Raw genomic sequence first — 27961 nt, 5'->3', positions numbered from 1 at the left:
ATGTAGAATAAATACAGGTTTGTTTAACAGGTACACATTTTATGTTTGGGTGCATGTTCAAGAAGATTACCTGTGGTGACTTTTATGTTGTGTCAAGAGTTTTTCAAAATTAAATGAATTACCTTAAGCACATTTTAAACGCACCTGTATTCCCTTTTTCCCTCACCCCCACCCCACTCCCATGCACATTTACTGTAAAGCTGTTTGTGTGATCAGTACTGCTTTTTTGTGAGACCTATATTGATGATGCAAGACTCTTGAAAATACTGAGGGGAAAGAACATAGAAAACTACTTGTGCAAATCTTTGTCAAGGCTGCTGTTACGTTCCCCAGGCAATTTTCCAGTGGCTGTCCTGGCAGGCCATACACATACAGGATCCCATACTAAATAATTTTTTTGACACTGCAAAAAAACTTTTCACCCGAATTTGAGCTCTGCTTGTGACTAAAATATAAAAGTAAATCTGCTAGTGTCGGTAAGGAGAGAGAGAACCAGACATATTAGGTGCTAGGATGTTGATGATGAGTGTGGTATAATGACTAAGTAGACAAGACGTTTGTCCCCCTCTGCAAGGAAGATAGAGTAAATAAGTTAAGAAAATGTTGCCTTGATATTTGATTGCAAATAACTGTTTTATCCTTCAATTGGCCGTGTTCCATCCATTTGTTTAGGACACAGAGTTTTGAACATTTTCATTTTGAACATCATATTGTTTTGTTCTTACAAGAAACTGTTCCCTCTCTGCCTATCAGTTGCTAAGAATTCTAGTTAATACTGTGAAAAGAAGTAGATTTTGTTCAAATCAGGTTCGCTATCTTGTGCAAAGCATGTATAAAATCACAGTATTTTAATCACAAAGAGAGAGAGAGAGAGATTAGCTGACTCTCAATTTTTACAATTCCCGAACTTCCTGTCTTTTATTGTCTTCTTATGAGGTACGTGTTTCTATATGGTCTCTGCTATTTATAGTATAAAATCTTTAAATACCTTTTTATTTAATCTACCTCATGCTTAGTAGGATGGATTCATGTTTCATTATTAAATATTTATGTAGTCACTTTTTCACCTTTAGTTTTTTTTAACTTATGATACTACGTTACCAAATCAATAGGTCTAGTATGTTACCTGAGATCATCGTGATTTAATGAAAAGCCACTTAAAACAATAAGCAATAAACAATAACTGCTAATACGCTGCAAATTAGTGATGACTCCAAGAGATGACAGCTGACAGGCTTTTTAAAGTAGCAGGCATAAGGAATAGCAGAAGGGATATTTGAGGAATGCAAGAATCTTATTTTAATGTTAAGCTGTAAGATCAAAAAAGGAAAGACATATGGTAACAGGTCTGAAAGCAACTGAAGACTAAGCTCACTGTTTAAACATTTACATTTGTTGAAGTATGATGGAAAACTTTTTTGTTCCAAGAATATTTCATACAATTTTAAGCAAATGTATTATCTTAATTGAAAACTCTAGAATTCTTCCTAGCCCATGGGAACTACACTATTTCAGGAGTCAGCAGTGGAATATGGAGCCTTTTATTTTTCCCCAGGTCAATAATGGCTGCAAGTCATATTCATTTGATGGCTGTCCATTGTCCTAAGTGAAATGAGGAGTTGTTCGAGTGCTTGTTCATGTTAATTCCATCCAATACCGTGCATGTGCACGGTAGCCGGAAGATTTTTCCCCAAGCAGCATCCATGGGATCGGCCTGGGTGCCTCCTGGTGTTGTGCCTTCGTGGCCCAATAAAGAGCCCTGCCGACCTGCCACCCCCTCAGTTCCTTCTTACCGCCAGTGACGGTAGCTGGATCTTCCCCTTGCTCATGCTTCGGCAAGCAGCTTAGCAATATTTTCGGTTTTCACTGTAGAAAGTTAGTTCTAGTTGTTAAGTATAGCGTAGTTAGTTCACTTATAAATTTCAGTTACAGTGGGTTCCCTCCCCCATTTTTCTCCCCCCCTTATTTGTCACCAGGCCAGGCCGCGATTCCCAGGCTTCAAGACTTGCCAGGACTGTGCAAAGTACATGCCTAAAAGTGACCCCTGCTCCTCCTGTTTACAGTGTCTGGGTGAGGGTCACCAAAAAGACCGCTGCAAGATCTGTCAGGAATTCCAACCAAGAACACTTAAAGAGAGGGAACAGCAGCTTAAAATCCTCCTCAGGGAGACAGCTCTCCGACCTCAGTCAGACCCAGGCGCTGGGGTTCCTGCTCCCAGTATGTCTTTTTTGGTGCAGAGTGCTCCGGTGCCATCTTCGAGAGATCCGGCTTCAAAAAAAGACTGCCAAGGAGGCTCGGCACCATCATGGAGCCTCTCGGGGGGCACTCCAGCCTTCGGCACCAGTCCCAATTGCCAGTGCAGAAGAAGAGGAGGTGGAAAGAGGCCAATCCCCCTCGGCAGGATCCAGGGACCAGCCATCAGTGGCACCTCAGTCGACAGGCTCAGAGTGGGGCTCTGTCGACTCCTGCCCAAGTGAGGTAGTCAAGTCCGGGCCCATCGCAATCACTGATCCCCTCAGAGCACCTGCCGCTCCCATCCACCCCAGAGGCTTTTGAGGTGGTGCAGGAGCTCCTGAGAGTCAGGGCCCTTCCCCCAAGAATAGGGATGCTAGAAAACGTGACCTATTTGGGCGAAAAGTGTACTTAACGGGGGGACTACAACTCCAAATATCTAACCAGCAGGCCATCGTCAGCAGGTATTACTATAATACCTGCTCAGCAATGGCTAAATTCATGGAGTTGCTCCCCTCGGACTCCTGTGCCGAATTTTCAGCTTTGGTCGAGAAGGCTGATCTCCAGGGGGGCTCTGCAGGCAGCACTTGATGGGGCAGACAGGGTTATAGCCAGAAGAGTAGCCATGAGAAGGGGCTCATGGCTCCAGGTTTCTGGTCTCCCCTCTTAGGTCCAGCAGACCATACAAGACCTGCCTTTTGGTCTTCAGCGCCCAAACTGGCCTTTTGAAGGCATGGTTGAGGATGGTGCGCCACACCAGAGACTGGATCCACCCCACCTTACCTTCTCCTCCTGACTATCCCCTTTCTGCTGTGCATGGTCCCATATCACCTTAGACCTCTGGGTGCTCCACACGGTAGAGAGGGGATACTCCATCCAATTCTGTGTACTCCCGCCCTTCCACCCCCCTTTCCCATCCCTCTTCAGGGAACCTTTTCACGAGCAACTTCTTCTCCAGGAGGTGCAGTCACTCCTATCTCTAGGGGCAGTGAAGGAGGTTTCTCAGGACTACGGGGGCGAGGGCTTTTATTCCCGATATTTTGTAGTATCGAAAGCTAAAGGTGGCCTCAGGCCCATCCTGGACCTGCGAGAACTCAACAAGTTTGTGAAGAAACTCAAGTTCTGCATGGTCTTGTTGGCCTCCATCATACCCTCACTGAATCCAGCAGACTGGTATGCCGCCCTCGACTTGAAGGACGCTTACTTTCATATTAAAGTCACCCAGCCCCACAGGAAGTACCTCAGGTTTGTAATGAACAATACCCACTACCAATTTACTGTCCTTCCATTTGGCCGGTCAGCAGCACCTCAAGTCTTCATGAAGTTCATGGCAGTCGTTGCTGCATTCCTGCAAAGGCACCAGGTACAGGTGTTTCCATACCTTGACAACTGACTGATCAAGGGCTGCTCCAGGACCCAAGTGGAAACTCAAGTCAAATGCATCAGGGCCACCTTCAACAACCTGGGTCTCCTTCTAACCGAAGCAAAATCGACTTTGTCCCCCATTCAGAGGATAGAGTTTGTAGGGGCAGTACTGGACTCTACCCAAGCCAGAGCATACCTGCCGGAAGTGAGGTTCCAGACCCTGGCCGGTATCATTTGAGGTTTCAGACAGTTTCCCACCACCACAGCAAGAAACTGTCTGAAGCTTCTGAGACACATGGCTGCCTGTACCTACGTGGTGCAGCATGCCAGACTCAGGCTCCGACCAGTTCAGTCATGATTAGCATCAGTGTATCGACCAGCCCAGGACAGCTTGGACAGGATCATGACCCTGCCTCACCCGTCCTAGACTCCCTCCTGTGGTGGCTCAACCCTCAGGAGGTGTGCTCAGGGGGTCCCCTTCCCCAGTCCGAGCCGTCTCTTTCGCTAGTGATGGACGTATCAGACTTGGGCTGGGGAGCACATCTAGGAGACCGCAGGACTCAGAGTCTCTGGTCTCAGGCGGATCTGGCTCTCCACATCAATGTCAGAGCTGAGAGCGGTGCACCTGGCATGCCAGACTTTCCCGGCATACTTAATGGGACAGTGTGTATCAGTTATGACAGCCATGTCATATGACCATGGCAATATTCTATATCAACAAAAATGGGGGTGCATGCTCCTCTCCCCTGTGCCAGGAAGCCCTCATGCTATGGGACTTCTGTGTAGAACATTCAATACACTACAAGCAGCGTACCTCCCTGGGGTACAGAACGAGCTGGCAGATCACCTCAGCAGGTCCTTCCACGGCCGTGAGTGGTCCCTTCACCCGGATGTCATGAATTCAATCTTCCAGAGGTGGGGATTTCCCCAGATAGACCTATTCGCCATGCGACGCAACAGGAAATGCCAGCAGTTCTGCTCCTTCAAAAAGCCCGGGCACCAGCATGGATGCTTTCCTCCTCCCATGGGGAGGTTGTTTCCTATACGCCTTTCCGTCCATACCACTCGTTCACAAGGTACTCCTCAAGATCGGGAGGGAATGAGCTCAGGTCATCTTGATAGCTCCAGCCTGGCCCCACCAGCACTGGTACACATCACTCCTAGACATGTCCATGGAAGCTCCAGTCTCCCTGCCACTCTTCCCAGACCTTCTGACACAAGTTCATGGTCACCTCCAACATCCTAACCTTGAGTCGCTGCACCTCATGGTGTGGAAGCTCCATGGTTGAACCCGGTGGAGCTTTCCTATTCAGATCAAGTTAAACAAGTCCTCCTTGGCATCAGGAAACCCTCTACGAGAGCTACCTACCTTGCCAAGTGGAAGAGATTTTCAATCTGGTCGGCACAGCGCCATTCGTTCCCGACGCTAGCCTCAGTGCCGCTTATTCTGGACTACCTCCTCCATTGAAGCAGCAAGGGCTTTCAGTGTCATCAATAAAGGTTCACTTGACTGCCATCTCAGCCTTCCACCCAGGCGCGGAGGGCCGCTCTGTCTTTCCTAACCCAATAGTCAGCCGGTTTCTAAAAGATCTCGACAGGCTATACCCTCATGTCTGGCAGCCTGTCGCAGCTTGTCTGGCAGCCTGTTGCAGCTTGGGACCTCAACTCAGTCTTTTCTAGATTCATGGGACCGCCCTTTGAACCGTTGGCATTGTGCTTCATACTCTACCTCTTTTACAAGGTCATGTTCCTGGCAGTGATAACCTTGGCCAGGAGGTTGTCTGAACTTAAGGCCCTAACATCAGAGCCCCCTTACACCGTGTTCTATAAGGACAAGGTTCAGCTCAGACCTCATTCTGCTTTCCTACCAAAGGTTGTATCACAGTTTCACATCAACCAGGACCTTTCTCCCAGTATTTTTCCCTAAGCTGCATTCCAGCAGCAAGGAGCAGAGACTTCATTCACTGGATGTCCATAGGGTGCTAACATTCTACACTGAGAGAATGAAGCCATTCAGAAAATCAGTCCAGTTATTCGTGGCAGTGGCAAACAGAATGAAAGGTCTGTTTGTGTTATCACCACGCATTTTGCCATGGATCATGTCCTGCATTTGTGAGTGCTACAACCTGGCGGGGGTTCCTGCACATCCAATCACTGCGCACTCTACCAGGGCGCAGGCTTCATCAACAGCGTTCCTGGCTCAGGTTCCCACTCAGGAAATCTGTAGAGCAGCGATGTGATCCTCCATTCATACTTTCACCACGCACTATGCGGTTACCCAGCAGGCCAGAGACGATGCGGCCTTTGGACAAGCAGTGCTCCAATCAGTGGACAACTCCGACCCCGCCTCCCGAACTTGGGCTTGTGAGTCACCTCATTGGAATTGACATGAACAAGCATTTGAAGAAGAAAAAACAGTTACTCACCTTCTAGTAACTGTTGTTCTTCAAGATGTGTTTTTCATGTCCATTCCAATATCCACCCTCCTTCCCCTCTATCCATCCTCCTTCCCCTCTGTCGGAGTAGCCGGCAAGAAGGAACTGAGAGGGTGGTGGGTCGGCAGTGCCCTTTATTGGGTGCCATGAAGGTACGACTCCAGGGGGCGCCCAGGCCGACCCCCCGGATGCTGCTAGGGGAAAAATCTTCCAGCTACTGTGCATGTGCGCACACACACACCTGGTTGGAATGGGCATGAACAACACATCTCAGAAAACAACATTTACGAGAAGGTGAGTAACTTTTTTCATGGTCTCAGGTGGCCACATAATTTTTTAAAAAATAATCACTGTTGGCACACGTCTTAGTAGTTGAAGAGCAGTTGGTTGACTTAGTCCTATAAATAAAACTTATGTTTTGCCTGTAGGCATGTTCACTCCGTGTCTCAGAGCTTTGGCATGTTGATGGAGCTGCTACCGCTGTTGTTAATCATGTTGTGCTAGGTACTTGTTCTGTGATTAAACAGAGGACTCTGGGGCTGGGGAGATAAGGACAGAACCAGAAGGCTTTTGATAGAAATTACTGATGTGCCAGCCTCAGAGAAATCATATCCCTGAAAACATGTGGACACATGCATGTATAAGTTAACTTTTTTGACACTGGGATTTAACCAAATGCATTTAGTTTGATTTCATACATAAGGCTATGATTTAGTCACGAGTAGGATGTAAAGATTATATAAAAAGTTAACCGTTAAAACAATTAAAATTATACCATTTAACCAGTTAACTCATGTCTCTCTGGCCGCGGCTGGGATCGGCCAGCCGGTGCAGGGCAGCCAGGGCTGGGTTCCCTCCAGCTGGTGCGGGGTGACCAGTGCTGGGGCTGTTTTGGCCAGCCCAGGGCTGGGGTTGCCCTGGCCGGCTGGCAGGTGTGGAGGGCCGCTATAGCCCACCGTTGCGATGCTGGGGCTGCTCCAGCGAGGCCGGAGCTGCAGTCGCTCCAGCAGCTGGGGCTGGAATCGAAAGCCTAATTCCTACCAGTTAACTGTTTAACCATTTTATTTAATTTTACATCCTTAGTCACGAGGGTCATAGAAGTCACGGAATCTGTGACTTCCAGAGACCTCCTTGACTTCAGCCCGCGGTGGTGTAGGGAAGCAGGGGCTCTAAGTGGCGCGGGCACCCTGTTTATACGGTATTCATGGTCCATTCAGTCTTAATGGCTTGCAGTAATTGGTCTTGAGACTGTGGAGGATGGTGCTTTAACTGTCTGCTGCCCTTTGATATTCCATTACTCCATCTCAGACGCCCAGTACATAAATTATATGTTGGGGTCCAGATCAACATTCATCACAGTTACATTCAGTTCATGTTTTGAAGTTTTTGTTCACAACAACGATGGCTAGAGATTTACTTTATAACTACTATTAAAAAAAAAAAACTGAGATTTTGGAGACCAAAGTGGAAACCTCCATCCCTCCCAATAAGTAAAAGGTCACCTACCCAGTGCAACATGACCCAACTCAAGATTTGGTTTGTAGACTGTTTATTTTTTTTCATAAACTCAAATATTATAAGGCAACCTACTCACTTCAGTGCTGTTTAAATAATTATAAAATCTCCAAGTGATGCTTAAAAATAATAATGCTATAGTGCTGTTAGGATTACATTTTTAAAATTTGAACTTTTGCCATTTAACATACTTCATTTTTAAAGGATACCTGTTAAATTGTACTGTCACTTCCAAACAAATCTGAATAAGAACAATTAGTTTATTGTGTGAGGGAATGCAAACTAAAAATATGATGGAACATGTGTTTCTCTAATGCAGTAAATGTTCTTAGAACAGCTACACATTCTTGAGGGATATTTTTTATTCTTTTTAGAAAGGGATCCTCTCCAGACCTCTGTGGGCCCAAAGAATCCCTTTGTGTATCTTCCCAGCTGGTGCCAACCTCAAGGCCACCCCAATGATGTTCTTATTTCTAGTTGAAGAGTGATGGATTGAGAGTCTTTTCTAAGCCCACATATATGACGCTGTTAACTCAACTGTAAGATTCTCTAAAGAATAATACAAGACACTCGCAGCCTTTGAGTAACAGACTTGACATGGAAATAAATCCCAGATCCCTTACATGTTTGTAGAGAGCTCTTATGCACTAATTACACAGCCAGCAAATCACCCTATAAAATGGGCTTTAAAAGAAACATATTCTGAGTAAATGAAATCTGTTTTTCAATTTAGTCTAGATACCGTTTCCAAGCATTCTACAGGATCTCAGCATTCACAAAGCAGTTGTTTTGTGCATCAGAATAATTTTTCTTATTCAATACTGTTAATGAATACACTTTCCTACAACCATATGAAAGTTGGAGAGAATTATTGCCTTACTTTTCTTCTTTTCTAGTCTTTTCCAGTTTGACACTATCATGTATTCATCAGAAAAATGCTTAGCAAAGCATATTAAAGATTAGCTAGATTAGAAGTACAAATTGTAGCATTATTCATAGAGAATATCTGAAATCCTGTAATGGTCTCATTTTTCAATTGTGTAGAATGTAATACAATAAAAGTCAGTTACTTTTGGATACAAAATTAGTTTTTTCGTTACACAGTGCATACAGGTACCTTTACTTGAAATAGCTTTTAAATGCTAGTTTCTTTGAATGTGTGTTGTTGTTTATCACTTGCCAAGAATGGTTGGCTTAACCCTGTGGCAACACAATGTGGCACTTCTTATGTTCTTCATGCCCTGAATATGGTAAGTACCGTACAGAATGAAAGTCAAGAAGTTATGAAACTGCAGGGCTCTGGGTACCATAGTGACGTGTGATAGATACATAGTAGACAGATAGGATGGAAGAAGAATGTGAGCACATTAGATTGTCGCATTTGAAGAAAGACAAACAGCAGCTTAGTGACTTGAGCACTGTTAGTCAAATTCAGTCCTGTTTTATGCTGGCTTTATGGTGGAAAGCTTGCTATGGAGAGGCTGTGGTAGCTGGAGCTTCCCCACTGGTAGCTCAAATGGTGGATGGATCTGGCAGGCCGAGGAGGAGGAGGCATGATTAGGGCTGCCATATTGCTATGTATTGAATCCTTCTCTGCTGTAGCCTCTCTACCCAGTACAGCCAGTAGGTGTGTAAGTCCTGCAGCAAACTGATTGCCCCCTTCTTTTTTCTCCTGCCTACTGCCTATGGAGCTGTCATGCTTCATGAATATTCAGATATTTCTGTGTTGTTCCAATCATGTTATTTGGAGGCAGCTGAGTTCTATCCTTATAGATAGAAAGCTTTTGTCAGTATCTAACTGAAATCTCTCTTGCTGAAGACCAGGCTGATTATTTCTTGTCCTTCCCTCTGTTGACATGGAGAACAACTGATCACTGTCCTCTTTACAATAACTTTTTATGTATTTGTGCCCAGAATGACATTTGTTTTTTTCGCAACAGCATCCAGTATTGCCAACCCTTACGATTTTTTTTGTAAGTGATGGGATTTCAGAGGGTACTAGAGCTCAGCACAACTCTACTCCCGCCTTCCCTTCACCCTTCCTGTGAGAAAGATGGACAGGACAGTGCCTCTGTTTGTCCCCCCATCCCCTTGCAGCTCCTGTCCTGGGAAGCGGCATGGTGAGGTTGAGTCCCTGGAGCAGCCCCCGCTAGCCTGGGAGGTGGGAGATGGGACCCTATTGCAGCCTCACAGGTCTGGTTGAGAGGGATACAGAACTGTAGGAAAGGCAGAGGTGAGGCTGGGGCGGGGAAGGGGTTGAACTGGCGGATTGGGGGACTGGTGTGGGCATAGTGGGGCACGATTAAATGCTGGGCAGGGGCAGGGGCAGGCAGATGTGGGAGAGAGAGCTCCTGCAGCAGAGGCCAAAATCACCTTACCCAGTAAATGTGAAAGAATGGTCAATGCTAATTCTCTCTCCCACACACACACACTGGGCATGGGCAGGAGAAGTTCTAATATCAAAAGACAGACCAAAAACACAACATAATATTTTTTTTAAAAAGCACTCATGATTTTTGGGCCACTCTCATGACTCTTGGGGTCTGACCTGATAATTTTTAATCTCTTGAGGGGTCTGGCTCATGATTTTTAATCTCTTGAGATTGGCAATACTGAGCATCGCACTGTTGACTCATACTCAATTTGTGATGCACCATACTCCCACCCCCCCGATCTTTTTCTGTAGTATTGCTACTTAGCCAGTTATTTGCCATTTTGTATTTGTGCATTTGATTTTTGCTTCATAAGTATAGGACGTGTCTTCCTTGAATTTATTTAATTGATTTCAGAGCAGTTCTCCAATTTATGAATCACTCTGCCATGGTGATTTGCAAAGGTGGGAAGGAGTGTCCCTGTGAGATTTACATCCAGGATTCACAGGGTTGAACCCTGAATATCCTGTCCATAATTATAAACAGTGCAACATAATTAGCTCCTGGACTTTCCACAATTCAGGAAAACCCTGTGGAATTTTGTCTTCACAAAAATGAGAATAATCATTGAACTACCTACAGATTCCAGACTGAGTGAGATTTCTCTGGTCAAAATGCCACTGACTATCCCAAATTTTACATTTTTGGTTTTTGTATTTTTGGTGCTAACTTTGCAACTGAACCTCTTAGCCCCACCTTTGCATCATATTTTCAAAATGAAAGATTCTCTCCATCCAGACAGTTCTCTCGTTTTTCTAACCTAATGTCTGAGCTTTGGCATATTCATTTTATTGGCTGGAGGTGTCAAACTAAATCCAGCTTGCTGTCTGCCTTTAAAGAAACTGTTTGTATATTTTATTTCCTTTTTGATTTAGTCATTATGAAATATAAATTAACAGATTACCATCCATGATGCTATGTCTCTGCTTTTCAATACATTTCAATACATTTTTGTGCACTAATAATTTAATAGGGAAAAAATTGCACAAAACAGAGGACAAAGCAGTACAAAGCAGCACAAGATGAGACAAGAGGAAATACATGGATAACATCACCAAAGAAGCTGATGCTGAAAGAGATGTTAGTAAAATATGTTATCAAAACTCAGTGGGGTTCTAAGTGGCAAGTTTAGACCAGCCAAGAGCCTGTTAAGAACAAACAAGGAAATACCTGAACAACAGAAATAGAACGAAGAGCGTGATAGGCAGAATACTGTCAAGAGATAATCAGTATTGCCAACACTCATGATTTTGTCATTAGTCTCATGATAATTGTTTTCCTGAAAGCCCCAGCTTCTGGAGTCAAGTGGATATGTGATTATTTCAGCCTTCATTCTTAAAGAAAAAGTAAGTTTCTAGCTCTCGTGATTGTGGAAAAAGTTTCAAAATGTGACCCCAGTGCACCCTAAAGGCTCAGAAAGCAGAAGGCAAATAAAAGAACACCAAATCTGTTATTTTTACATAATCTATTATTTTTACATGACGCCAAATCTCATTATTTTTGGTGAGCCTGACTCATGATTTTTGAACGTTTGGGGTTGGCAATACTGCTAAATGGACCAACCCCACAAGAAGCCTTTGACAGAGAAGTTGAACACCCTAAGAAAGTGTTGTAACATTTCACATTACAAACAAAGAAGTGAGACTCAATAAAAAAAAGTTAAAACTTGGAAAACTACAGATGAAAACCAAGTCACCAAGGAAGCTTGTGAAGCTGGGATGAGTTAAGAATGAAGCTAAAGAGTCTGCCTTGACTGGGGAGTGGGAGGAACACTACAATAATGCTGACTGAAAGAACCCCTCTGTCGAACTGTACTTAGAGGGGGAATATTTATGGCACTTAACATAGAGGATATGCACAAGAGAGGCCCAGCTTAGGCAGTACAGATAGTGGAGCATTGTTTGTTCCCCATGTAGGAAGGATTCAGATTTAATATATTAAATCCTCTTAGATTTGAGTGCCCTGCTTGTGTCACTAGTCTTTTTTTCCTAGTGCTCTTCAGTACTCAAATTTTTTTGTAGCAGATTGTGCTCTTATTTTGTTCATTAACTTTCCTGATCAACTTCTTGGAATATGACACATTTACTCTCTGATTTGTACACACTGCAATATTTTTTGGACCCCATGAATTTGTGATCAAGAACTTTTGAAACCTCAGATTTTCTGTTGTAACCATTGAAAAAAAAATCAAATACAATCCACCCACTAGGACTTGACTTTTGTTTTGGTGCGGTTTCTCAGGCTTGTTTCTCATTCATAGCATTATTGTAATTCTGAACATTTTTCCAGTATGACTTCACTTTGCAGTAGTTTCAGGCTATTAAATCTCTTTTGTTCCATTGTTTTTGGCTCTTTTCTAATCAGTAGAAACTTTTTTCTTTTTTGTACTGTAGTTTAGTGCATCTTAGCCATTCATCTGCTAAAGTTTGTTATCTGTGACATCTATTGTAGTTTTTCTGCTAAACTAAATTGGGCAGGAGCTTGGAGCAAAAGAAGTTTTGGAATAATTTTAAATTAACAAATACTGCTTGCTTGCTTATTTCACTTACGCTGGTTTAGTTGGCCATCCCAGTAAGAAGTTACAAGGGAGTTTCATTGTTTCTTCATGACTTGAAGTGACTGTTGCACCCTCCTTTTAATTTATTATTGCTTTTAAAAGGGTGCCGAATATTTCATTTTTTGTTTCTTTACAATTTAGTCCAAGATACTTTTTCAAATTTCATGGACATTTTACCGTCTTTTGTGTGTGCTATATTCTAAGATCAGGTTTTCTTTGCCATTTGCTTCCATTGTCATTACTTCTTGCCTAGGTGTTGCTGCTACTCTTTCTTTTCAAGTCTGATCACAGAATCCTCCATTGTTCTCTGCATATGACTTCCTTTAATTCAGCCCACACCTTTTCAACACCATATCCTGAGTCAAGTGTTTGAAAGATGTTATTTAATGTTAATTATAAGTTCTTTGTCAGCTCAATGTGTTGCATATGACTTCTTGTAAGCTGTGTGCTCTGAACATGTTTTTTCTATACTGTTTAAGCCATACAAAATCTAGATATCCACCAGTATTGTCCTATCTTGATTCTAGAGAGATTTTTCCTGTCTGATGCTATAGAGAGATAGCAAACGATGTTGTTGTTTTTAAAGCACATATTAAAACTATGAAAGCAGACAGATAAAATATAGTCCAAGCAAAAGTTCTTAGTATTTGAATCTTCCATCAATATGTTAACGCACATTCACTTTTATTAGTGTGTGTGTTTGATTCATAACTGATAATGTTACCGAAATTTGACAGTGAGACAGAGAGATGATCATGCATTAATTACATAATTGTTCTCCAAATACTGTTGTGAATACTTTGAACTTCTATCTGAGGATCTCAAGGCACTTTACTGAACTTATCCTTCTAATGCCCCTGAAAGTTATTAAAGAAGTACCCATTTTATATATCACGGAATTGAGTCAGTCACTGCAAGTATAACTGACAGGGGGCCATGTTCTAACATAACATCTGAAAAATGCAGCTGAAAGGACATCTTGGCATTTTGTGCAAAGGAGCAGTTAAAGATAGTCATCTTAATTCTTTTCTATTGTAATTAATTATGATAGTAACATCATTTTCATCTATCCTTGCTTTCGCTATATGATCCGTAGTGCAAGATGCTATTTTTTTAACTCTGTTAGGAAACGTCTTAAATTCAAATCAAATCTGAGTTTGACCTTCTCTTGATGACAACATAATATAGAGTGAAGGTAGATTTTCTTTGTCACTCATACTGTTGCTCAGTTCCCTTTATCCTTTCTAGTCCAATAGTGTCATTTCCAATATGGCCATTTCCAATTTTCCGTTTTAGTTAACAAAGAAAACTTTCAAGTGCTGATCATTGTTAAATGTAATTATTATGTATGGCACTGTGCAATTTTCCTCTTTGCCAGAGTGATTCACAGTTAAGCTTTTAAAATTCTTTCACTTATTGTCTACCAGGGTACTTACTACTACCCCGCACACACACAAAAGTAGTAGTCACAGTCCCAACTAAGAAATGCTGCTGTCTTCTCAAACACAATGTGCTTTTTTCACTCTCCTTTGGGTTTCACTTTAACATCGTTATATCTAGTTCTGTTCTGACTATTGTAATGTCCTACTTAAACCTCTGTAAGTAAATGTGCCTGTTTGGGTGTTCATACCCCACACAATAAAAGGCTTTGGTTTTCATCAGGATAGCGTATTGAAACACAAAGTAATATGAAAATATTCAATTCTGACTACACTGAGCCTCATTGTAATTGCGCTATGAAAAATATCAAGTTTACAGTGTTGCTGTAGCCATGTTGGTCCCAGGATATTAGACAGACAAGGTGGGTAAGGAAATGTCTTTTATTGAACCCAGAAGACCTCTGTGTAGCTTGAGAACTTCTCTCTTTCACCAACTGAAGTTGGTCCAATAAAAGATATTACCTCACTCACCTTGTGTGTATCAAATTTACAGTATATCACTGACGTTTTTGGTTCCCAAGATTGGTTTGACAATGGTGGTGTATCATAGAAATTGTATTCTGTGGTCAGATATTTCAGCCTTGTGTTTGCAGTCATAAAAAAGAAGACTAACCTTCCATCAAGAATAAAAAACAATTCATGAAGTCAAATGTATGGTGGTATATAAGATAAATATTTTGTACAACACAGTTCCCCATGGTTGATATACATGGATTCTATGTTAAATGTAGTCAATGTCATCTTGGATCTAGGTGCTGATTTTGACACTGAATGGAGCCCATATTGAGAATTACAAGAAAAAAATAAATATGGACTCCCCCTTGAACATAGAGTTTAATTGAAGAATCCCCCCAGTTCAGACCAAGAAATCTACATGAATGCAAAATTTTATGAAAATCAGATTTAATTTACTGTGTGTTTATGCTTCCACAACAAAGAATGAGTTGTATGTTACCATACGTTACTTTACAAATAGGGCTCCTATAAGAATGATTTCTTTTTATGTGATAGGTTTCAGAGTAGCAGCTGTGTTAGTACTTGAGGCACCTTAGAGACTAACAAATTTATTTGAGCATAAGCATTTGTGGGCTAAAGCCCACTTCATCAGATGCATGCAGTGGAAAATACAATAGGAAGAGATATGTATATACAGCAGTTGACAAGACTGTGTGAGGAGCAGTGGGCGGGGGTGGGGGGAATAAAAATGGGGAAATAGTTTTACTTTGTGTAATGACCCATCCACTCCCAGTCTTTATTCAAGCCTAAATTAATGGTGTCCAGGTTACAAATTAATTCCAATTTAGCAGTCTCTCGTTGGAGTCTGTTTTTGAAGTTTTTTGTTGAAGAATTGCCACTTTTAGGTCTGTAATCGAGTGACCAGAGAGATTGAAGTGATCTCTGACTGGTTTTTGAATGTTATAATTCTTGATGTCTGATTTGTGTCCATTTATTCTTTTATGTAGAGACTGTCCAGTTTGGCCAATGTACATGGCAGAGGGGCATTGCTGGCACATGTACATTGGCCAAACTGGACAATCTCTACATAAAAGAATAAATGGACACAAATCAGACATCAAGAATTATAACATTCAAAAACCAGTCGGAGAACACTTCAGTCTCTCTGGTCACTCGATTACAGACCTAAAAGTGGCAATTCTTCAACAAAAAAACTTCAAAAACAGACTCCAACGAGAGATTGCTGAATTGGAATTAATTTGTAAACTGGACACCATTAATTTAGGCTTGAATAAAGACTGGGAGTGGATTGGTCATTACACAAAGTAAAACTATTTCCCCATGTTTATTTCTCCCCCCTACTGTTCGTCACATGTTCTTGTCAACTGCTGGAAATGGCCCACCTTGATTATCACTACAAAAGGTTTGATTTTTTTTCCTCTCCTGCTGGTAATAGCTCACCTTACCTGATCACTCTCGTTACAGTGTGTATGGTAACATCCATTGTTTCATGTTCTCTGTGTATATAAAATCTCCCCACTGTATTTTCTACTGCATGCATCTGATGAAGTGAGCTGTAGCTCACGAAAGCTTATGCTCAAATAAATTTGTTAGTCTCTAAGGTGCCACAAGTACTCCTTTTCTTTTTGTATTTGATGTGTAAGGTAAGGAAAAATACCTAAAGAATACAATTCCAGGGCATGGTACTATAAAGTCAATATTTCAGATTCCCCTCCAGTTTGATTCTCTGTAGATAGTATTGGGAACTTTTGTATTCTAATTTGTTTTCAAATCATTGCAAGGATCTCTCAAATGAAAATTAAGGGTTTTTGCTTCAAAGTGACTCATGGAAAAAAAAATTTCCTCTTCCCTATTAGATTACTGTTTTCAAAAGTCAAACTGGAATCCCTGTGCAGAGGCCCAGATGAGGCACTCCTTACCTGCAAACATATGCTACAGATTTGGAAGTCCTGTTACAATCTCACTAACCCCAGGTAAGATGCTAAAGAAATCTTGGATTTTGTCTCCTGTACACTGAAACTCATCAGAAGAAGTCCAATTTAATTATAATTCATAAATCTTTTTTCTTGCGTTTACTGCTAAAATGGTTCTTGGGATATAATGTATATCTGGTCTCTATTTACAAAAGGTTTTTTAAATGCATTGCTCTACAATTTTGAGACAGAAGTGAGTGGTTAATTACAAGAAGTTTTATGATAATGAAAGCTGGAAAGGCCTGGCTTAATTTTTGTTACTACATATTTGCATTTCTGTTTTTATAAGATAAATTAGAGATGGGTGGGACTCATTGATTTCTGTTTTTCAAAGGGAAAAAGGGCTAAAGTCTGATATGTTTAATGTACAATCAGAGTTGCATTTAACAGGGACTAAAACTCACCAAGTTCATTTGATAATCGCTAAGAGCATATACCCAACAATTTTGATTATTAGTAGGGATGTCAAGCAATTTAAAAAATTAATCACGATTAATCGCACTGTTAAAGAATAATAGAATACCATTTATTTAAAAAAATTGGGATGCTTTATACATTTACAAATATATTCATTTCAATTACCACATGGAATACAAAGTGAAAAGTGCTCACTTTATATTATTATTTTTATTATAAATATTTGCACGGTAAAAAAACAAAAGAAATAGTATTTTTCAATTCACCTAATACAAATACTGTTGTGCAATCTCTTTATTGTGAAAGTGCAACTTACATATGTAGAATTCTGTACAAAAAAAAACTGCACTCAAAAATAAAACAGTGTAAAACTTTAGAGCCTACAAGTCCACTCAGTCCTACTTCTTGTTCAGCCAATCACTCAGACAAACCAGTTTATTTACCTTTTCAGAAGATAATGCTGCCCACTTCTTGTTTACAATGAGAACGGGCTTTCTCATGGCACTGTTGTAGCCGGCGTCGCAAAATATTTACATGCTAGATGGGCTAACGATTCATATGTCCCTTCATGCTTCAACCATCATTCCAGAGGACATGCGTCCATGCCGATGATGGGTTCTGCTTGATAACGATCCAAAGCATTGCGGACCAATTCGTATTCATTTTCATCATCTGAGTCAGCTGCCACCAGCAGAAGGTTGATTTTCTTTTTTGGTGGTTTGGGTTCTGTAGTTTCCACATTGGAGTGTTGCTCTTTTAAGACTTCTGATAGCATGCTCCACACCTCATCCCTCTCCGATTTGGAAGGCACTTCAGATTCTTAAACCTTGGGTCGAGTGTTGTAGTTATCTTTAAAAATCTCACATTGGTACCTTCTTTGTGTTTTGTCAGATCTGCAGTGAAAGTGTTCTTAAAACGAACAACATGTGCTGGGTCATCATCTGAGATTGCTTTTACATGAAATATATGGCAGAATGCAGGTAAAACAGAGCAGGAGACATACAATTCTCCCCAAAGGAGTTCAGTCACAAATTTAATTAACACATTTTTTTAACGAGCGTCATCAGCATGGAAGCATGTCCTCTGGACTGATGGCCAAAGCATGAAGGGGCATACAAATGAATTAGCATATCTAGCATGTAAATACCTTGCAGTGCTGATTACAAAGTTCCATGCAAACGCCTGTTCTCACTTTCAGGTGACATTGTAAATAAGAAGCGGGCAGCATAATATCCCATAAATGTAAACACACTTGTTAGTCCCAGCCATTGGCTGAACAAGAAGTAGGACTGAGCGGACTTGTTGACTCTAAAGTTTTACATTGTTTTGTTTTTTGAGTGCAGTTATATAACAACAACAAAAATTGCCATTTCTAACTTGCACTCTCACAATAAAGAGATTGCACTAAAGTACTTGTATGAGGTGAATTGAAAAATATGATTTCTTTTGTTTATCAGGAGGACTTAAGGGCCCATCAAAAACTTTTTAAAAGGGTGGCATCAGGCCTCCACCTCCAAGTAGAGGAGTTGGAGGAACCCTCAGACTCGCTATTCAACGTGCTGTCCTCTTTGGCACTGGGCAGGGTAGCTTTGCCCCTCCACGAAGGGGTGGCAAACGGGCTCGCTGGCCCACATCTCTAGAAGGCAAAACACAAGTACTTTGTACCCACCAAGGGGCACGAGTACCTCTACACCCACCTGGCACCCAACTCCCGGGTGGTTGAGTCATCAACCACAGGGAGCGGCAGGGCCAACCAGCCCCTACCCTGAAAAATAAAGATTTGCAGAGGCTGGACTCTTTCGGGAGAAGGCTTTATTCTCCCTCGAGTTTTCAGTTGCGGGTGGCAAACCACCAGGCGCTCCTGGGCAGGTACAAATTCAATTTGTGGGGTTCCATGTCCAAGTTGGAGGATTCCCTCCAGGAGTGCGATAAGAAAGAGTTCAAGGCGCTGATGGAGGAGGGTACAGCAGCTGCCAGAGCATCCCTGCAAACATCTTTGAATGTGGCAGACATGGCAGCACAGTCCATGGCCTCGGTGGTGTCCATGAGAAGGGCATCGTGGCTCCTGCTCTCCAGGATGTCCAGTGGAGTGCAGGCTGTCATGCAGGATCTCCCATTTGGTGGCAAAGCTCTGTTTGCAGAGCAAACGGATACAAAACTGCATCGCATGAAGGACCCCCGCATGACCCTCCAGACTCTGGGTCTCTATGTCCCGGCTCCAGCCAAATCTAAGTTTAGGCCACAGCAAGCTTCTGCTCAGGCCACCCAGCCGAAGTACAAGGCCACCTATAACAAGTCAAGGGTCTATAAAAGGCGTGTCCCCCCCACCCCCCACTCAATGAAGCTTCCCTTCTAAAATTGGTTGTGTGCTTCCCTCCCTGAGTGGTCACGGCTGAAAGGCCAAAGGAGGACTCAGGCCCATCCTGGACCTGCAGGATCTAAACCAGTTCACGGTGAGGCTCAAGTTCCACATAATCTCACTGGCCTCCATCATCTCCTCCCTGGACCCCGGGGACTGGTACTCTGCCCTAGATCTGCAGGACACGTACTTCCACATTCACTTTTCGAGGGCACAGACGCTTCCTCCGTTTCAGAGAATCATAGAATATCAGGGTTGGAAGGGACCCCTGGAGGTCATCTAGTCCAACCCCCTGCTCAAAGCAGGACCCATCCCCAATTTTTTGCCCCAGATCCCTAGATGTCCCCCTCAAGGATTGAACTCACAACCCTGGGTTTAGCAGGCCAAAGCTCAAACCACTGAGCTATCCCTCCCCCCAGAATCCTGGTGGGCAGAATCACTACCAGTTTACGTTCCTCCCATTTGGCCTATCCACTGGCTCCAGGGTATTTACAAAATGTATGTCAGTGGTAGCCGCCTACCTTAGGCGCCGGGGGATCCAGATCTTTCCATATCTGGACGATTGGTTGGTCAAGGGCAGCTCCCGGTCGCATGTAAGGGATCACGTGACACTCCTACTGTCCACGGGTGTTGCCCTGGGCCTTTGGTAAATGACGCCAAGCCCACATTAGTCCCGGTCAAATGCATAAAGTTTATTGGGGTGCTCCTGGACAACTTGTCAGCCACAGCCTCCCTCCCACCGTACAGGTTCGAGACCCTAAAAGGGCTCAATGACACGGTCACAAGATTCCTGGTGACTACCGCCAGAGCGTGCCTCCAGCTTTTTGGTCACATGTCGGCATGCACGTACGTGGTCCGCCATGCCATTCTCCAAATGGGGCCCCTCCGGCTCTGGCTGGCCTCTGAGTTCTCCGAGGCCAGGGACAGGATGGACAAGGTCCTCACCGTGCCTGACTCGGTGATCGCCTCACTGTGGTACTGGTCCACCCCAAGCAACATGCTCCATGAGGTCCTGTTCCGGGACAGGACCCTGTCACTGGAGCTGATGTCCAGTGTGTCGGACCTGGGTTGGGGGGCCTATGTGGGGAACTTTCAGACCCAAGGTCTGTGGTTGGTGCAGGATCTGTCCCTACACATAAACATCAAGGAACTCAGGGCAGTACTCCTGGCGTGCATGGCCTTCTGCTCGCTCCTGCAGGGCAAGGTGATCAGGATCCTCACGGACAACACGGCCTTGATGTTCTATATTAACAGGCAAGGCAGGACCCGGTCCTCTGCCGCGAAGCCCTCAGGCTGTTGCATTTCTGTATAGCCCACGACATCTGCTTGAGGGTCTTTCATCTGCCGGGCGCCCGGAACACACGGGCGGATCGCTTAAGCAGGAACTTCTCCTCCCAGCACGAGTGGTCTCTCCACCCGGAAGTGGCTCACCAGCACCAGGTGAATCTGTTCGTGAAGCAGCAGAACTGGCACTGTCCCCGGTTCTGCTCCGGGGGGGACTGGCACGGGGCACTATCTCCGATGCCTTCCACTTGTCCTGGTCAGGCCAGTTTTCTCTGTGCCTTCCCCCCATTCCCACTGATCAGCTGGGTCCTGGAAAAAATAAAGACGGACAAGGCACGGGTCCTCCTGATTGCCCCCGTGTGACCAGGCTACGTTGGTACAGGACCCTCACGGGCCTGGCGGTTGCTCCGCCGCAGCCGTTGCCACTCCGCCCGGACCTGCTCTCCCAGGACCGGGGCCGCCTCACGGCATGGCTACTCAATGGTGAGGTAGAGGGAAAAGGACGTGCTCAGAAAGGGTCCAGCGCGTCCTCCTGAAAAGCAGACGGCCCTCCACACCACGCCTACTTGGCAAAATGGTCACGGTTCTCCAGATGGGCAGCCGAACGGGGTGTCTCTCCAGTGGCCGTCCCGATCCAGCTTATCCTGGACTACCTTCTCCACCTTTGAACCCAGAACCTGGCGCCCTCATCAGTCAAGGGGAACCTGGCGGCAATATCAGCCTTCCATCCGCCGGTGCAGGGGCACACGGTATTCCCCCATGCTATGACTGGCCGGTTCCCCAAGGGGTTGGACCGTCTTTCCCATATGCTAGGCCCTGGTCCCGCAGTGGGACCTGAACCTGGTGTTGTCCCATCTCAAGGGGCCCCCGTTTGAGCCGCTTGCCGTGTGTTCCTGGTCTCACCTCTTGTGGAAGGTGGCCTTCCTGGTCACTATTACGTCGGCCAGGCGGGTCTCGGAGCTCAGGGCCCTGACATCCCATCCCCTGTGCACGGTTTTTCATAAGGACACAGTTCAGTTCTGCCCACACCCTGCATTCCTTCCTAAGGTGGTCTCCGCCTATCACATGGGTCAGGACATTTTCCTGCTGGTCCTCTGCCCCAAGCCTCACACGTCCAGTGAGAAACACCACCTCCACATGCTCATCGTGTGAAGGGCTCTGGCTTTCTACCTCGAGCGGACTAAGCCATTCAGGAAGTCCTCGCAGCTGTTCGTCGCCTCGGCTGAGCGCATGAGGGGTCTGTCGATCTCCACTCAGCGTCTCTCCATCTGGATCACTTCCTGCATCCGCACCTGTTATGATCTGGTGGGTGTTCCCCCGCCACCGATTATGAAGGTGCACTTGACTCGAGTGTAGGTCTCGTCCGCTGCCTTCTTGGCCCACATCCCCACCCAGGACATTGTAGGGCTGCCATGTGGTCTTCAGTTCACACGTTTACCTTGCACTATGCAATTGTATCCCAAACCAGGGATGACACCGGGTTTGGCAGGGCCATACTTCGTCCCAGGAATTTGTGAACTCCTACCCACCTCCAAGAGATATAGCTTGGAATCACCTATTGTGGAATACACATGAGCAATCACTCAAAGAAGAGAAGACAGTTACCTTTTCCATAACTGGCGTTCTTCGAGATGTGTTGCTCATGTCTATTCCACATCCCGCACTCCTACCCCTCTGTCGGAGTTGTCTGGCAAGAAGGAACTGAGGGTGGGGGGAGCGCACAGCTCCCCTTATACTGTGCCATGGAGGTGCCACTCCAGAGGTCGCTGGGGCGCTCCCCCTACAGGTACTGCTAGGGGAAAAACTTTCGGCTTCTGTGCATGTGGCAAGAGCACACACCTATTGTGGAATAGACACGAGCAACACATCTCGAAGAACACCAGTTACGGAAAAGGTAACTCTTTTTTGAGTTAATTGTATGAGTTAATTGCGATTAATCTACAGCCCTAATTATTCCTAAAATATAAGAGCCAATATCATCCATTATCTGGGGTGGAGGGGAGGAGTGCTAGAAATTGCACAAGCTACTCCAATGGGAATATTTTAGAGAGCAGGAATAATTTTTGAGAGGGGAATGCAAGAAAAGAGGGCACATAAGACAGCTATTTCTGGATCTCTGATTCTGAGCTTTGGTCTTTACTGAACCTGACATGGCCGCAAGTTAGAGAAGCTATGGGGGCATTCTAATTTATACCAGTTAAGGCTCAGCATGGCAGAGGGATGCCCTTCGTAGGACTCCCCCTTAACTGGGGGCATTTGGTGTAAGGAACTAGCTCTGCCAAATTAACTACAATTGACTAGTTATGTCCAAGTCTCTGCCCCGTGCAATTGCTTCAGTGGTGCAAAGGGCCAGACTCTCACCGAGCAGATGGTACTTCAGATTAATTTACCTTTCTACTAATGGGAATATAAGCTATTTTACCACAAGGGGGATAGGGGGTTTATCTTGTACTGTGCCCTCCATTGTGGTACCTTTTATACCTAAAAATGTGTTGTAGCTTTAGGTGTCGTTTATAGAAAAATAGTACTGTATAAGGAATATTTCTGTTTCATCTAAATTCCTGTAGTATGTGACAATTTAAAAAGCATGATGCATGCCACTTGTGGGGGTGGCTTGTTTTTTTGTTTTGTTTTTTTTACACAAAGAGACCATGTTATTGGGTACCCCAGAGTCCTGGGCAGGCTGGATGGGAGGGGTCATGGGGGCATCAATTCCTCTTCTTGCCTTTGCCAATGGCCTTGGCGAGCACTGTCATGGGTGCTGCAGACTGGTAGAGTGTGGAGGAGATCTTATTGATATAGTAGAGGCCAATCATGGAGAAGATGAAGCGGGTGCTGGGCGAGGAGTTTATGCTGGAAAGTAGTACTATATTTTTGTTTTTCTTCCATTAAAGAGAAAAAATCCTTTTAGAAGACTTGTTGAGATGTCATGAGAACCATCTGTTTAGAGCCCAGTCCACTTTAATCTTCATCCGTGCATTTTTTAAAAGCCCTCCCCACATTCACAATTTGGTTACTCATTGCTTGACTATAAAGTCCTCATTTTGTGATGTCACAGTCTTCTGCACAGTATTTAGTTATGATGTCACAAAGAGAGTATTCTTATTTAAGGTGGGAATAAGCAGTAGGAGCAGATGAACTCTTTAAAAACAACTATTATTTTCATGAAGATATCTCTCATTTAAAAATAAAGTTGTTGAGAAAGAGATGTGGAAATAGGCTGTAAAATATATATATACATATATCTCAAAGTAACATTTTGTTTTTCAGAGTATGTTGTAAATATTTACAAGCCCAAATATTCTGTTCAGATTGTTACACTGGAATGAAAAGGGGCTAGAAATGGATTAGAATAGGACTATTTGGCAAGGGTCCAGATACTGTTAGTAGGTTCAAAGTGACATTTGTCATTTGAAAAATATTTCTAATATTTCCCAGTTTATATATGGCAAAAAGAGCTTCTTATCCAAATTCCCAGAATTCTCTGCTGAACAGAATGGTTTCAATTTACTTATAAGTTTAATTGCAGCATCATGCCTATGCAAGTAACATTGTAAGCGTATCTTTATACCTTCCTACAATATGCGGTTATACTTGTGTGCAGTACAGATGTCTAACCATGCTTTGTCATTGCTTTCCTGATGTGCTCAGTGCTATCTAACCTAAAAATACTTCAGTTAAGTAACAATTCCTCCAGGTATCAACAGGAATTCTGACCTGCCCTGAACTATAAAAGCTTAGTATTCTCATTACATTGGGTGTGATATCAGTTCTGAATAATAATAGTTGCCAACTCTCTTGATCTTTCCACCTCTCCCTAAAGAACCTGGGAACCTCTGTCTCCTTATTTGTCACTAACCTAGATTTTGAGGCTGCTGCTTTTGGTAAAAAAGCTCCAACAATTCAGTTACAAAAAATCTTTATAAATTACAATCAAGATCAACATGGATCTCAGGGAGGGGGCCGGGGCTATGAATAAATGCTGTGACACAGGAGACTTGGTTTTACAAATCACATCACGTTAGCGCTGTTGCGGTTGTGATGGTGTCACACACCTCCCTTATGTAGCATCTGGTGTGGCATACCTCCCCTGATACAGTGCTGGCAGAGTTGTGGTGATGTGACATACTTACCCTAATGTTGCATATTGCATTTTCACACCAATAGTAGCTGAACATGGAGCAGTATTATAATAAGGCGGGGGTTCCCTTTCTAATTTGTGCTGCTGAATGAAAGTTTCCTTTCCTGACTAGCTCGACTTGCTATGGCACATATCTCTGGTTGCAATCAGATCACCTTTTGTAGGAGAAGGTTGGACTCAATGTCCTCATTAATCTGTTGTCTATGAGAATAACTGGACGGAACACATGAAATAAAAGTGCTAATCACTACTCTTTCCCATGGCATTGATCTTATAAAACACAAGAAAACAATCTGCTCTTTGTTGTTGAAAGTAATTTCCAGCATACAAGTAAATGTTTGCTCACTAATTGGCTATAAATCCTTAGAATTCTGCTACTCTTTAATTCCCTTATTGTAAGGTATAAGGGATTAAGGCATAATACTTACATTTTGTAGGATTAAGGTATTATACTTACATCAAATGCTGTGCATCTATAGTCTGGTTGCTAAAGTATATCAAAAATTAAAATAGGCTCTTTCTCTTCTTTTCTGTATTTTTCTCATTACAATTACAGTGTAATGTACTTGCATCCTTAAACCAACTCAGCCTAATTAAGGGAATACACTGTACATGCATATAACTTTCATTCAGTTTCTGTACATTAAATAGGAAAGAGCTAGGCCACACCCTGAATTAGGAGAGGAGCAGTCACATACAGGCTTATTTTGGAATAAGTACAACTATGGGAGGAAACCAGATAACACCCAGAATGTCAGTGCAATAATTAAAAGATAATTTACATTAAATGTTGTTCTGTTCAACGATATTTAATGTGACATTGTTCCTGGGTCGAAGACGTAATTAATATTGCCATTACCAAAAAATATGTGCCAACTGATGTAATAACTATAACTGATAGTCTGTATCCCAGAAAATTCCCTTCTGTTTCCTGTAGATTGCTATAATAGCATCTCTTTGCAGAGAAATTGCAATCTAGCAATGACGTTAGTGTCATGCAAGATCTTATTGGTAACATTTTAGTAACATCTGCATAAAGAAAGGAAATTGTATCTTTCATCCTGTTTTTAAAGTGTAACTATAGTGAGTTTAGTAGCTGAATTGAAAGAAAAGGGCAAGAATGCATTTCAATTCAAAAGTAGGAGGCCATTTTAAAATTGGGACAGATGTAAAACTGGCCCAGATTCTGATCTCACTTAGACCCCATTTTATACTGGTGAATTGAATGGAGTTACTCTTAATTGTCACAGTTGTGAGAGGAGAATTAGACAAGAGCATATACCATATTAAATGGGGCTATTGCAATTTAGGGTTCCATTGAAAAAATGCCTTTTAAAAGGGAGAATTAACTGTGAAAAGTGCCAGATTAGCAGCCCTAGAAACAAAAGTTATCTGTTTATCCACAGAATGTTTAAGGCACAGACAGTATCAGTACACGTTTCCCCTCACTGTCCTGCTAATGTGCCTCACCACCAACCTTGAAGGGACAATTTAGGGGTGAGAGGAAATTCATTCTCCATTCCCATTAAGTCCTGGCCCTTCTGCTAAAACTGCCAGTCAGGTGCCTGTAGGGTTGGTTTATTTGTGATGTGAACTAAGAAATGGACTAATAGACCAAGTTTTTTCCATATAGATAGGACCTACCAAATTCACGGCCATGAAAAATGTGTCATGGCCCATGAAGTCTCTTCTCCAGATTTCACTGGGGAGACCAGCAGTTCTCAAATTGGGGATCCTGACGGAAAAGGGAGTTGTGGCGGGGCGGGAGAGTCTCAAGGTTATTTTAGGGGGGTAGAAGCATTTCTACTCTTACTTCTGCATTGCCTTTAGAGCGGAGTGGCTGGAGAGCAGTGGCTGTTGGCTGGACGTCCAGCTTTGAAGGCAGTGCCCCACCAGCAGCAGTGCAGAAGTAACGGTGGCAATACCATACCATGCCACCCTTACTTCTGTGCTGCTGCCTGCAAAGCTGGGCAGCTGGAGAGTGGAGGCTGCTAACTGAGGGCCCAGCTCTGCAGGTAGCAGTGGAGAAGTAAGGGTGGCAATACCATACCATGCCATCCTTACTTCTCTGCTGCTGCTGGGAGCGACTCTGCCTTCAGAGTTGGTCTCCTGGCCAGCAGCCACTGCTCTCCAGCTGCCCACCTCTGAAAGAAGCACTGCCACCAGCAGCAGCTTAGAAGTAAGGGTAGCAGTACTGCAACCCCAACAATAACCTTGAACCCCCACACCCCCCCACAACTCCTTTTTGGGTCAGGACCCCTACAATTACAATACTATGAAATTTCAGCTTTAAATAGCCTAAATCATTAAATTTATGATTTTTTAACTCCTATGACCATGAAATTGCCCAAAATGGACTGTGAATTTGGTAGGGCCCTACACATAGGCTGCCAAATGAAACAGCTAGGTGGCACTGAGTTTCAGTCACTGCCAAACTAGACTAGACTCAAATGTAGTGAGCAGAGGTGAAAGATTCTTACAGTAATTCATTACCAGTCTCCTGAACCATCTGTATTTATACAAAGGTTGTTGCCTTAAATTTCACTAAGCATAAAACTGAATTGGTTCATCTACAAAACATCCTCTTTTCTTCAGACTCCTGCTTAAAACTCAGCTCTTTGAACATTTCTTTTACTCTTTAGTAATTCCCACAGCTCCTCTTGAACTTTAACGCTTTGTCCTATGTTTCGGTTTGGTTTGGATGTGTTTCGATTCTGTTCTTTAAGACTGTCGTCATCTTTTTAATTGCCATGTAAATTTACTGTATTGTGCACTAGTTTAATGACTTGAGTCTGAGTATATACTTTGCTGGTAAAATAATAACATTTTAGACTCACTTTAAATGTTTGGATCTTTTGTGCCCATTTTGATTGACTTTATTATGGAACAAAAATTGTTAAAATAAGTATGGCTTAAATTTTTAGTTACCTTTTATTTAGTGTAGTTGTTTAACTGAATAATTGGCCATGTTTAATACTAAACTTTGATTATCACTATTTGCATTTTTTTGCAACAACATGTGAGGAGGTATAGTATAAAAAATCTGTATCAACAGTCAGTGTTTGATTTTATATTTTAAATGACTTGTACTTTAAATATTGTGTTACAGTGATTCGGGACGTGGGAGCAGTCTGTTAGACAGAGCCATTGCTGACAGACGACAGCTCAATACGATTACCTTACCTGACTTCAGTGACCCTGAAACAGGTGAGAATTAACATCTCGAACAATAAAGTAGCAAAGATAACGTGTGGCTCAGTATCATCAGGCAAATCTTACAGGATAAAAAGACCAAAGCAGTCGGTGTAAGTTGTGATTATTTTTTCACTATATAT

At 43.1% G+C, this 27961-nt stretch overlaps 1 protein-coding gene across 3 annotated transcripts in view; it reads left to right on the top strand.

Moving 5' to 3' along the window:
- The window catches only part of TTC7B (tetratricopeptide repeat domain 7B), a 309423-nt gene that overhangs the window by 198724 nt on the left and 82738 nt on the right, over nt 1–27961 (top strand). For all 3 annotated transcript variants that reach the window (XM_077819262.1, XM_077819261.1, XM_077819260.1), the window contains 2 exons: nt 16309–16425; nt 27736–27833. In XM_077819262.1, the coding sequence (XP_077675388.1) occupies nt 16309–16425; nt 27736–27833 (215 nt within the window). The remainder of the gene's footprint in view (nt 1–16308; nt 16426–27735; nt 27834–27961) is intronic.

Source organism: Eretmochelys imbricata, chromosome 6 (assembly GCF_965152235.1).
Source record: "Eretmochelys imbricata isolate rEreImb1 chromosome 6, rEreImb1.hap1, whole genome shotgun sequence".
NCBI lineage: Eukaryota > Metazoa > Chordata > Testudines > Cheloniidae > Eretmochelys > Eretmochelys imbricata.
This window is presented reverse-complemented; position numbering and strand designations above follow the sequence as displayed.